The 13,958-nt window shown below is 34.6% G+C and overlaps 1 protein-coding gene across 7 annotated transcripts in view; it reads right to left on the bottom strand.

Moving 5' to 3' along the window:
* Window positions 1–13,958, bottom strand: part of DIAPH2 (diaphanous related formin 2) — a 980,096-nt gene that overhangs the window by 665,000 nt on the left and 301,138 nt on the right. For all 7 annotated transcript variants that reach the window (XM_013047536.2, XM_004775974.3, XM_013047535.2 and 4 more), the window contains 3 exons: window positions 13,719–13,783; window positions 5,332–5,436; window positions 1,661–1,990 (listed from right to left, as the gene is read on the bottom strand). In XM_013047536.2, coding sequence (XP_012902990.1) covers window positions 1,661–1,990; window positions 5,332–5,436; window positions 13,719–13,783 — 500 coding nt within the window. The remainder of the gene's footprint in view (window positions 1–1,660; window positions 1,991–5,331; window positions 5,437–13,718; window positions 13,784–13,958) is intronic.

A 13,958-nucleotide genomic window follows, 5' to 3' on the forward strand; every position in this document is an offset into this window, starting at 1 on the left:
CCCAACACATATACATTTTTTTCTGCTCTTGGATTTTTAAAAGTGAGGAAACTAAAATTCAGAAAAGTGAATTAATTCTCCATGTTTACTGACCTGGGTGAAGATAATAATCATAAAAAATCCAGCTAACATCTTATATACCTCCTATAATGTGTCAAGTGATTTGCATATATTACTTAATCTAATCATTATAATAATCCCTTGAAATATGACCTATTATTATCTCCATATTAAAGATGAGGAAACTGTGCCCCAGAAAGTTTAAGTGGCTGTCCAAACGAGCAAAGGGCAAAGATGGGAATTAAACCCAGGCAGTGTTGCTCCAGAGAACTGTGCTCTAACTACTACAGGGAAACCGAAGATTAGAACTGTGTATTTTGCAGTACACTATGATGCTTTGTGTTATATTAGTACCATTTCACTGTATGTTTAAATACTAAATGAATGTATCATTAAACATTTATACAGAGACAACTGGACCAACAGCATCTGGATCATATAGTTTGGTGGAATGTACGTAATAAACAATAACCACATTCTAAAAATGTTAGTATCTCATTTACTCTTATGAGCAAAGCATGAGTATATATTCTTAACTAAAAACTGGTTTAACCATGATTCTGGTTAAACCAACTTACTATGTAGACACTGTCACATTTCATTCTAAGTATGTTCTTGGAGGAGTCATTTCCCCAAACTGTGGTCTGGAAAATTGTATTATTTTTCCTTTTCCCTTGATTTCAGGTCAGGCTGTGATCTCAGGGTCATGAGATCAAGCTTCATATCAGACTCAGGCATGGAGCCTACTTAAAGTTCTCTCTCCCTTCCCCTCTGCCTCTACTCTCCTCACATTCTTTCTCTCTATCTCTCTCAAAAAAAAAAAAAAAAAAAAAAAAAAGGAAAGAAAAGAAAAAAGAAAGCAAAATAACATTCAATAGAAAAAATCGCTTTATATATTACATAAAGAATAATTAGGTTATATCACTACAGAATATTGCCACCTATTCCACACTATCTAAATATTTAAAACTACAACAAGAAAAGGGTGCCTGGGTGGTTCAGTTGGTTAAGTGTCTGACTTCAGCACAGGTCATAATATCAGGGTCCTGGGATTGAGGCCCACATCATGCTCTAAGCTCAGTGAGGAGTCTGCTTGTCCCTCACCCTTTGTCCCTTTCACTGCTCATGCTCTCTCTCTGATAAATAAAAATCTTTAAAAAAAAAAAAAACTAGGACAATTTTTTTTTCTAAAAACAAAAATAGCTATAAAAAAAAGGCTCAATAATTAAGATTATATTTAAGAATGTTATAGTACTTAACAACACTACAAGAACCAAAATCATGTTTCATTTAGTGATATATTTTATATGCTATTCTCTAGCACTATTTTCACTTTGGTTTTCCTTTTGACTTCTACATTAATTTCGAATTATCTATGGAGTTTCCAATTCGCAAGGTACTAGACTGAAAGATAAACGTAAGATGGTGAACTCACAAAGGAAAGCATGAGTCAGCAGTCATCTTCTCAAGCATTATGCAATACTTATATGCAGCAATAGTTATTCACATATTAATGATCAACTATGACTGGAAAAGCCAAAATAATCTAGTGATAAAAATAACGGGTCAAATAATCTAGTCTAGTCATAGCCATAATCACCTTTGACCAATTGATTCTCTTCATAGGCACCTCAGGTTTATATAATTTCTTCTGCTTCATCCCATAAGGCAGATCAAGAGGTACTTCTGGGAACGGAAGAATTCCTCCTCCAAGGGGAAATGGTGGAGGAGGTCCCCCAAACAAAGGTGGTGGTGGTGGTATGCCAATCATTCCAGGTAAAGGAGGTGGAGGAGGAGGGAGAGCTCCTCCAGGTAGAGGTGGTGCTGGTGGAGGTGGTGGTGGTGGTGGTGGTGGGGATGACCCACCACCAGGCAAGAGAGGTGGTGGAGGAGGGCCTGGAATTCCTGATGAACCTGAGAGTCCATATCCCTGAAACATATGTAATACAATGTTTAAATGTTTATAGTAAAATAGAACAACAAAGAAACTTATCAGTAGACATTTGGGGTTTTACATTACATACACTATATTTAATTTAATAACATCAAAGGACTTAATAGTAACTGAAAGAGACACCCATAGATTTTTGATAAGCATTATAAACTCTGTATAATGACTACTTCTGCTAACACCCTATAAAAGTTGGCATCCTTAAATATTTTGTGAAACACTCCTCCAAAATAATAAAAAATTACCTTCCATTATAAATATATGCAAAGAAGTACTGAAGTGACTTGAACCTATTAGACTAGCTGGTTTGAATATGAAATAATTAATACAATCATAGATCTGACTCCCTTGGAGCCCATTAGCTTCACACAGAGTCTATCTCATAGCACTACTACCATAGCAGTCTTCTAGCACCATTAATTAATACTGAGTAACATACATTTGTGTGGTAATATGGTTATCAATGTTTCTACATCTACAATTTCTTTTCATTGTTATTATAAACCTGAAATGTCAGTAGGGCATTTTTATTTAAACTTTATCTCACTGCTTATAGATGAGAAAAACATAACTACAAAAAGGTTAAATGACTAACCAAAGGTCGCAGAGTCTGAAATGAGGTTAGGATTTGAATGTGGTTCTTCTTACACCTAATGTACTATAGCAGACTATTTCCTCATGGAGTCACTAGCAATGAAAAGAATTAATTCACACAGACTGGATTATGAAGACTTACTTCTTACTTACTTCTACCACCAGAAATTAACTTCAACCTCATTCTCTAATGATAATGGATAACAAATGAAGGACAGCTTCTCATTCCAGTCTACTTTTTACGTTAATCTGTACTTGTTTCTTTAAACCATTACTGGTCACAATGGTTCAATTCTAATATAAATGAACATGAAAGTGAACTTGGTAATTATAAACATTCCTAAGAAAATCCTACCAATGAACAGATGTATTCATAATCAAGATATGACATTAGATGAAGTGAATGAAAAGTTTAAAATTATAAGATTTCTTGGCATAATGTTATTTTTATTTGGGGGGGAAAAAGTCTTATCTTTACTAATGTGAATTTCCAAGTTGGAGTACTTAATTATACTAACTAAACTTGGGAATAGCTTTACAAAATAAAGTTGAAGTATATTTTAAGAATAATCAAATTTAAGGACTGACCTATTTATAAGATTAAAAATTAACAATCATAGAATCATGGAATTGTTTCTCTTACTATTTAATATGAACTGTCCAAATATTTTATTCATATTTATGATGTTTATGTGTGTATACACATATATACAATTGAAATATTTTTATACTCAACAAATGATAATCTTCCCCTGGAATGCAATCCTGTCCTGAAATTAGTAAAAAGTACAGTATTCAAAATTATTTTCATTTATTTTAATGCAGCAAAATTACAGGAAACATTTTTACAATCTGGATGGAGATCAAAGAAATTGTGGAGAAAATCAAAATAAGTTTTCTGAAAAGTTTTAGAAATTAGAAATGACAAGTTTTATGTATAAATGGATATGCTGAATACTTTGAAAGGTAAAATGTATATCTAATTTTTATTAGAAAAGCAAAATTATAAATAAAATCTTTTAAAAAAATAAAAGAGAGCAAAATTGTATTTGTTAACATCAAATTTTTACACTATTAGATCATATCTATGATACAAAATGTGTGGAGCCATAAGAATGCTATCTCTTTTAACAGAGTTATTCAAGTTAAATGCATGTTTCACAAATTTAAAAGAATATCATATAAATGCCACCAGCTTTTAAAAATCAAATCATTATTAGTCATTCTCTTCCCCCTCATGAACAATTAGAAATGTAACAATTAAATTAGGCTATGACAGAGTATTGAGAATTGAATATAGCTAATGAATAATTTAGTATTTGGCACAATTTTGGGTATGCTAGAAAAGACTGTGTGACTCTGCATTTTTACAGATCAGTTAATTTAATAATAAATTATTATTATGCAACCACTCACGAAATAGTAAGGCCCTGTAGTAGAGTGACATTGAGAAATGTCACCACTTCTGGTTGGAGGGAGGCAAAAACAAAATGAGTTCTCAGAGATATGGAAAGGGAAGTCAGATTATACAAAAAAGGATAAAGATTTAATGAAAAATTATCAAATATTATAGATAAGTGAAACAGACTAAGGGAAGCAAAAGGCACTGTGCTGAATAATTTGGAGTTCATCAGTGACTTCTGAAGTCATTTCTCAGTAGACTGATTGATACAAATGTAGTCCATCAGTCAATATCCACTAAGCATGCAATATGTAAAGAGGTGTTAGGAAAACAAAACAACCAACAACCAACAACAACAACAACAACAAAAACACAGGCCCCAAATGGCATCAGTTAGGCTGATTCACGAACCAGAGATTAATACATAATCTAACTGCAGTTTGAAGAAATAGTCTTAACAGGTGAATCAAGAACTTTCAAATCAGGACACCGTAAGTCAGCCACAGAAGTCCTCTCCACCAGGCCCTAAGGGAAAGTGGCAGGGACTAAATGATATTTTCCTTTCCCTAATAACTACCTACCCTCTTTCCACAAAAACCTTTCATTTTGTACAACCCCTTGGAGTTTCCCTTTGCTTACTAAATGGAATGATGCCAAATTCATAAATCATTTAATAAGGCCAACTAGACCATAAAAAATTATGTAGTTGAATTTTGTGTATTAATGAGCATTTTTTTCTTCCATTTTATTTTCTCAATCATTGTTTTCATCAATGGGCTTTAAAGGTTAAAATGCATGGTAAAAACTAAAAAGAAAATGCATATATAGAAAAAGAACATTTTTCTACCAACACTGGTAATCTCCATTTCTTAATAACCATTTAAATCATTAAAAGTGTGAGGGTGTTTAAAAATAAAAATAAATAAAAAAGTGTTGAGAAGACCCCATAACTAAGAACTTGAGTGTATATGAGTGCTTTTGATCATAGGTGATGCAGTAAGAAATGCAAAATTTCTAGGTTTTTGAAATTATGCATCCAATTTTTCAAATTGTCAAAATACTTTTGTCTCAGAATAGTATTGATTGTGTAATGAAGTCCATTAAAACTATTTAGGGAAGTTTAAGCAGCTAACACCTTATTTTTATCCAAACAGTAAAATTACTTATTGTCCTGGAAAATTAAATCTGTGGAGTTAGTTCAACTAAAATGCAAAACTGCCAAAAAGTCTGGTTCTGGTCACATTTTTACCTCCATCTAACAAGATAATTTTCTACCATCAAACTCACTGTGATGTGACATAAAGTCTGTATCTTCATTCATTACCTGGGTTCGAAGTTGCTGGATTTCTGTTTCAAGCTCTTTAATTTTTTCTTCTCTTCTTTGAAGCTCAGCTTGAGCTTCCTGTCGAGCTGTAAATTCTTCATCAAACTGCAATGATCACCACCATAAATGTACACTTAATAACATAGTTTTGAGAAAGTTTTAAACAACTTTATTCATTAAGTAAGTGGAGTGTCTTTTGCTTCACTGAATTCCCAGGTCATTCAGAAAATCAAAGCTCCAGATCTCTTTCATAAATAACACTTAAGCACACCTGTTGTGGTGGGTTACTGAGTATGGTGTTAGTAAAAAGGAAATATGGAAGCTACCCAAGGTTAAAAAACCCATTATCAGAAAGCAAAAAAGAAAGAAAGAAAAAAAATTATTTTTCTAAAGATTTACTCATTTATTTTAGAGAGAAGTGTTTAGGGAGGGGCAAAGAGAGAAAATCTTCATGCAGATTTTCCAGTGTGCACAGAGCCAGACATGGGACTCCATCTCACCACACGAGACCATGACCTGAGCAAAAACCAAGAGTGGTACGCTGAACCAAATGACTTACCCAGGCACTCCCCAAACAAAATTTGAAAAGGGTGGACTAAGAAGATTCTCTTCACATATAATGGGAATTTATATTTTTTTGTTATTGAAAAAAGGTTTCAGAAATATTTTCTTAAATGTTTCATCCCATACATTTAACTTTATCGAATTAGAAAATGAAACCTAAAAATTCACCATAAAGAAGTTCAACTCTGTAACTATATTTAACCTTGAAAAGGGAACATACTTTTTACAAGGCTCAAATGATTGTACAGTAATACAAATTATAATATTTCTATTATAATCTTAATTGTCTAGCGTCCCAAAAGTGGTATTTCACAAAATCTGACAGTAGAATGATGTATGTATAGCCTAAATACAATTCTCCTTCAGCTGCTTAACCAAAACACTTGCATAAAATACTAAAAGAGATAAAATGAAAGGTTAAATTATGATGTACTGGGGGTAGGGGCTAAGATGGCGGAGGAATGGGGGAAACCAATGTTTGCCTCATTCTTCAAATACAACTACCATGAATATCAAATCTTTTTGAAGTCAAGAAATCATTAAGAGGACTGAGAGACCAAACTGCACAACTACAGGTTGAGAAGAGCCACATCGTGGAAGGTAGAAGGTGCAGAGACGTGATTTAGGGTAGAAAAGAAGTGCGATGCTGTAGGGGGCAGGGAGCCTAGATAGTGGAGAGAGGAAAGAGAGAGTAAGCAGTGCAGAGGGGCCTGCACACCAAAAACACTTCCCCCAAAACCATTCACTGAGAAAATAAGAGGGGCTGATTATCGTGAGTTATTACAATCAACAGAGATAAAATACTTAAGTTTTAAAAGTCTACACCATGGTCAGTGTAGAGTCTGGTGGATGCAGGGATACACCTGTGGAGGAGGCAGAGGCCTGGGCGCAGATGGCACAATCTGAGGATCCCCTGGGACACATTAGAAGAGAAAGTTCCTCCTTCCTGGAGTGCATCTGATAGAGGAGGCACTGCCCCTCCAGGGACAAAAGAGCCAGCAGGTCTCATTTTGCTGCCCAGTTTCTTAGCATAGGGACAGAGACACCTGCTGAGGGCAGCTAACATGGATACTGGCTTACTGCTGCACTTTACTCTAAACTACAAGCTCCTGCATGTTGGTGCAACTGCACTTATGGGAAAAACTGACGCCAGCCCAGCATGGCATGACACTCCCTCAGAGAATAAGCATGGGTCCAGGCTTAACAGATTCCAAAATTTAGGAGTTTTGAAACTCAGCTGATGTGCCGGAGATAAAACACAGGTGCACTGTGCTGCTGGGCAGGTAGATGGCTGGGACACATAAAGGGTGAATATAGGGATCTGAGAGAAGTCTGGGACACACAAGAAAATATATTTTGGTCCTCTGTGAGGGCTTCCCAGACATTGGCAAGCACGAACTCCCCACAACGGGAACAAGGGAGAGAGGACTGGTGCCATTTTTATCCACCCACCCATCAGCATGGACTGACTTCAGGGAGTACCACAGGGCTCACAGCAGAGGCCTGAAGCATCTACACCAAACCCTACAACCCCACATACTCTGCAGATGCTTCTTTAGTAGGGCAAGTATGCCTGAGAACCAACGCAGTGGGACACATCCCCAGGAACACCAGCATAAACCCCCCATACCCACGAAGTCTACCGACCACAGAGTACTACAGAGCTTCAGCTCTAATGGAAAGAGGATCTCTTAACAAATAGGCCTGAGCACACCTAGGTAAAACTCACCACATAATGGACAAGATCCAAACACTCCCAATTTGAGGCAAGGAGAAATTCTGCAAAGGACTGACCTGGGAAAAAGAATAGCCAAAAAACAACAGCAGAGGACACACAGCATACACCAGGAGCAGTTCCTGAAGTGCCAGGCCCTGGAGTATATATGACTTCTCCTTAATAAAGCCATTACTCTCAGGAACAGGAACATAAGAGTCTTTCCTAACAGAGAGGAAGACAGAGACCTACACAAAATACCAAAATGGAGGAATTCATCCAAAAAGAAAGAACAAAAAAAAGTCACGGTCAGGGATCTACTAGAAACAGATATAAGTAATATGCCTGATTCAGAATTTAACAGAAACATCATAAGGATACTATCTTGGCTTGAGAAAAAGACAGAAGACACCAAGGAGTCCCTTACCACAGAGATAAGAGACTAAAAAACTAGTCATGCCAAAATAAAAAATGCTATAACCAAGATGTGAAACCCACTGGATATAATGATCCATAAGAATGAAAGAAGCTGGAGAACAAGTAAGTGATACAGATAAAACTATGGAAAATAATGAAGTTAAAAAGAAGGGAAGAAAAACGTTCGATCATGAATACAGACTTAGATAGACTCAGCAGAGTCCATAAACCACAATGACATTTGTATTACAGGAGTCTCAGAAGAAGAAGAGAGATAAAATGGGGCAGAAAGTTTAACTGAGAAAATAATAGCAGAAAAATTCCCTTATCTGGGGAACAAAACAGACATCCAAATCCAGGAGGCACAGAGAATGCCCATCAAAAACAAAAGCAGGCAAACACCAGACATATCACACTAAAATTTATAAAATACAGAGATAAGAAAAAAATCCTAAAAGCAGCAGGGGAAAACAAATCTGTAACTTACAAGGGAAGATTAATAAGGTTAACAACAAACTTGTCCACAAAAAGTTGGCTGGCCATAAGAGTGTGCCATTATATATTCAATATGCTTAATACAAAAAATATGTAGCTAAGAATATTCTATCCATCAAAGCTGCCATTCAGAATAGAAAGAGAGATAGTTTCCCAGGCAAACAAAAACTAAAGGAATTCATGATCACTAAACTAACCCAGCAAGAAATATCAAAGGGGATGCTTTGAGTAGGAAAGACCAAAGACTAGAAGAACAGAAAAAATCTCCAAACAACAAAATTACAAGTAATGCAATGGCACAAAATGCATATCCATCAAAAATTATTCTGAATTCAAAGGACTAAGTGCTCCAATCAAAAGATACAGGGTATCAGAATTTAATTAAAAACATGATATTCTAAAACCTTTGAGAAGCAGTAAAAGCAGCCATGAGAGGGAAATAATATCAATACAGGCCTACCTCCAGAGGCAAAAAAACTCTCAAATATACTAACAAACCTTACACCTAAAGGAGCTAGAAAAGGAACAGCAAATAAATCCTAAAGTCAGCTGTAAAAGGAAAATAATAAAGAACAGAACAGAAATAAATAATATAGAAATAAAAAAATAGAACATATCAATGACACTAGGAGCTTGATCCTTGAAAGAATAAAATTAATAAACCCCTAGTCACAGTTATCAAAAAGAAAAGAGAAAGGAACCAAATAAATAAAATCACAAATGAGAAAGTAGAGATCACCACCACCACAGAAACACAATTTTAAGAGACTATTATGAAAAATTATATGCTGACAAATTAGAAAATCTGGAAGAAACAGATAAATTTCTAGATACACATAAACCACCAAGACTAAAATAGGAAGAAATAAAGTACTTAAAACAGACTGATAACCAGAGAAGAAATTGAATCAAAAATCAAAAAGCTCCCAGCAAACAAAATACTGGTGGGGGGAGGGGGGGGTGCAGATGGCTTCCCAGGGGAATTCTGCTGGATATTTAAAGACGACTTAATACCTATACTTCTCAAATTGTTCCAAAAAATAGAAGTAGAAGGAAAACTTCCAAATTCATTCTATGAAGCCAGCATTGCCTCAATTCCAAAACTAGACAAAGACCCCATTAAAAAGAGAATAAATGGTAACTATTCCTCATGAACATGGATATAAAAATTCTCACCAAAATACTAGCAAATAAAATCCAACAGTACATTAAAAGAATGATTCAACACAATCAAGTAGCATTTATTCCCGGGTTGCAAGGATGGTTTAATATTCACAAATCAATCAATGTGATATACCACATTAATAAAAGAAAGGATAACAACCATATGATCCTCTCAATAAATGCAGAAACAGCAACTGTCAAAGTACAGGATCCATACTTGATAAAAACACTCAACAAAGTAGAGATAGAGGGAACACATCTCAACATCATAAAGACTATATATGAAGGATCCACAACTAGTATCATCCTCAATGGGGACAAACTAAAAGCTTCTCCTCTAAGTTAAGAAATATGACAGGGATATCCACTCTCATCATTTGTTCAACATAGGAACAACATTTGTTCCATAGTTGGAAGTCCTAGCCTCAGCAATTACATAACAAAAATAAATAAAAGGCATCCAAATTGACAAGGAAGAAGTCAAACTTTCACTCTTCATAGACTACATTTTTATTTATGTAGAACAGCCAAAAGACTGTACCAAAAAATTGCCAGTATGGATACATGAGGTCAGTAAAACCACTGGAAACAAACACAATGTACAGAAATGTGTTTCATATCTGTACATGAATTATGAAGCAACAGAAAGAGATATCAAGAAAATGATCCCATTTACAACTGCACCGAAAGCCACAAGATACCTAAGAATAAACCTAACCAAAGAGGCTAAACATCTGTACTCTAAAAACTACAGAACATTTCTGAAACAAATTGAAGAGGACACAAAGAAATGGAAAAACATTCCATGTTCACGAACTGGAAGAAGAAATATCATTAAAATGTCTATACTACACAAAGCAATCTACACATTCAATGCAATCCCTATCAAAATGCCATCAGTATTTTTCACAGAGCTAGAACAAGCAATCGTAAAATTTGTATGGAACCACAAAAGACCCCGAATAGCCAAAACAGTCTTGAAAAAGCAAAGCAAAGATGCAGGCTTCACAATTCCGGACTTCAAACTATATGACAAAACTGTAATTATCAAGATAGTATGATACTGTCACAAAAGCAGATACATCAATTAATGGAACACAGCAGAAAACCCAGGAATGGACCCATAACTATATGGTCAATGAAACGTTGATAAAGCAGGAAAGATTATCCAATGGAAGAAAGTCTCTTCAACAAATAGTGTTGGGGAAACTGGGCAGTATCATGAAAAAAGAATGAAACTGGACCACTTTCAGTCAGAGAAGGAAATGCTATGATTTCACTCTTATGTGGAATTTAAGAAACAAAACAGATGCACATAAGGGAAAGAAAACTTAAAAAGAGAGGAAGGCAAACCATAAGAGATACTCTTAGCTATGGAGAACAAACTGAAGGTTGCTGGAGGGGTGGTAGGAAGGATGGCCTAAATTAGTGATGGGTATTAAGAAGGACATAGCTTGTGATGACCCTAAGATTTTTAAAGAGAATTTTAAATGTGCTACTTAAAACAAGAACATCACAAATATAAAGGTCTATTAAAATGACAATTTCACACAAACATTTTATGCTCGGGCTCTGAAAATCTAATCTAGTAACTGAAAGAGCAAAGGCATTTCTTATATGTGATGAGTCACTAAATTCTACTGTAAACTAAGATTACACTATATGTAAAATAACTAGAATTTAATTAAAAACTTGAAACATACATATATACATACATACATACATATATTCACAATGGTGTGCTAAGCAGGAGAGACCATCTCCATGGTGAATATCCATTTACTTCATCCTGCCCATCCCTTACCTCAGTCAGGGCACCAAGCCGAAACAAACAAGCCTGAATACATAGAGTAAATACTGCTTACGTTCATCTATAGAATATATGCCCTTTATTATCTATGTCACTACAAGTCATTTTAGAAGGCTATATATTATTCCAATTATATTATTACTGTTTCTAAAATTAATGTATCTTATTGTCTAGAATTGTCTTTAGAGTTTGTGGAACAATAAAAAAGCATTTTCACTGTTAATAAATACTCATCCTCACAGATTTGACCTTTGAAAATTTAAAAAATGTCAAACAGATCCCAGTCTGAAGAAAGTGTGGATAATGGAATTGGATAACAATAGTGTTTGGGTCAAACATGAAACGCTAACTAATTCTTATATTCCTCTCTACCTGAGTACATGAAAAATGTTCCACAGAAATAAGTTCAAATTGTTTCTAATCTTTCAACATTTCAAACCCACCCCAGATCCTTCACAGTTAGTGAATGACCATATTTCCTGGGTCACTGAGAAGACAGAGCTTTTTCAACAGCATTATACTATTCAGTTAAGACTTATTCTGTATTTCCACCTATCCTCCCAATGTTAGATTCTTCTGTGTGTTTTTTAAGCATAATACAAACTGTACAGCTTTCCTCTATAAGTCATTTATTAGTACATTTGAAAAGAGGCACACAAATGTTTCTGTTTGTAATTTAATGTGATCTTAATCTATAAACCCATAGACTAGGAATCACAGAAGCATGAGATATGTAGGTTGGAAGACTTCTTACAAGGCCACTAAACATACCTCTTCTTTTAATGATGATAAAGTTAAGACCCAAACAGAGTAAGCAGCTTACTTAAAGTCATAGCTAATTTGTGGAAAAGCTAAGAACAGATTTTACAACTACTGCTTCTCATTCTAGCCCCTCTCAACTTTCTTTTTTTTTCTTTTAAACTACTCTATATAGCCTTTTAAAATCACCCAGAATAAGAGGAGGCATGCAGATAGCCACTGGGAGAACATAAATGTTTTCATTCTAAATGTTGGTGATGAGAATAAAGCACTGAACACTGAAATGCTTTTCTTTTTTTAATTATTTCAGGACTCCATTTCCCACAATACATGCTTACGGAAAATTTTACCAGATAGATCAACACAATCTGCTCCAGTCTTGTGTTGTGTAATCAAAGTACCAGTGAAAAATTAAGGAGACCCTAAGATTTTTAAAGAGAATTTTAAATGTGCTACTTAAAACAAGAACATCACAAATATAAAGGTCTATTAAAATGACAACTTCACACAAACATTTTATGCTCGGGCTCTGAAAATCTAATCTAGTAACTGAAAGAGCAAAGGCATTTCTTCAGATACCCTGAAGTACTTCAAAAATACTCTATAATTTCTAGAGTGATAGCAAAAATGATTATCTAATCTCCAAGGTAAGTCATAACTTTGAAGAGACAGCAATATGTAAGTACTTTATTTTGCTGTCAGAAGGCTGAAAACCATAGAGTTTTTAGACTTGTGCTTCAATCCTTCTCCCCGAACCAATAGGAGAGAAATATAACACGAAAGCTTCATAGGGTTTAGAAAAAAAAATGCAACTTTTGGTAGAAACTAGTACAACTGTAGTAATGCTTTCATGAAACAAGGAAAAGGCAACCTGAAATCCAAATAAAATTAAGATAGCCATAATACCTGTATTTATAAAAGGGGCATTAACAAGGAAAGAAAGGGGAACCTCAAATTCCACCAAGCCTACATGAAGTAGCAGAATCATTTAAAAGTGGTAATTAGAAATCTAAGCAGAGAGAGACAGAGAAGAAACACTGTGTCATTCTGTTACTATTTAATAACACTGTCTTTAAATAGTATGATACTTTAGGCTTGCTAAAAAATCTCAGTTCTCTAAGGGAGCTACATATTGTAAGTGAGAACTGCAAGAAAGCAATGAGGGGAACCTATTCTGGTTGATTGCTACAAACTATATGCTCCCAATAAACTATTTTTATTTCATTTAACACTCTGGTAGAATATAGCTAGTATTTTTCTTCCAAAATAAAGATGAGGAGGGAACAATAGCAACTTTATCTTATCAGGAATGAAATCAATATTCTGTGATTATGTTTAATCCAGAAACATGAAGTACTATATAATATAACTGAAATAACATTTATAAAGCCTCACATAAAGAAGATAAAATAGTTATTGTGAGTAAGTTTTTGGTTTAATGATCATGGTTAACATAAGTCTTACCTTCTTTGAAAATTCCACTGCTTTTTGTTCACTTTCTTCAACTTTTGCCTTGTTCACACAAGAATCTATTAAGATTGACAAAAATGATTAGACATTATTGCATCAGATCTCTGGGCAAAAAGATGGTTGCCAGCCTATAATTCTACTGCGCAGTCAATCATTATTATGTCAATTGCTATTAAAGGTAAATCGACCCTACTACAAATAAAACATAAACTACCACAATTTTTTTGCACACTA

This window comes from Mustela putorius, unplaced genomic scaffold (genome assembly GCF_011764305.1).
Source record: "Mustela putorius furo isolate JIRA1106 unplaced genomic scaffold, ASM1176430v1.1 tig00003846_pilon_pilon_pilon, whole genome shotgun sequence".
NCBI lineage: Eukaryota > Metazoa > Chordata > Mammalia > Carnivora > Mustelidae > Mustela > Mustela putorius.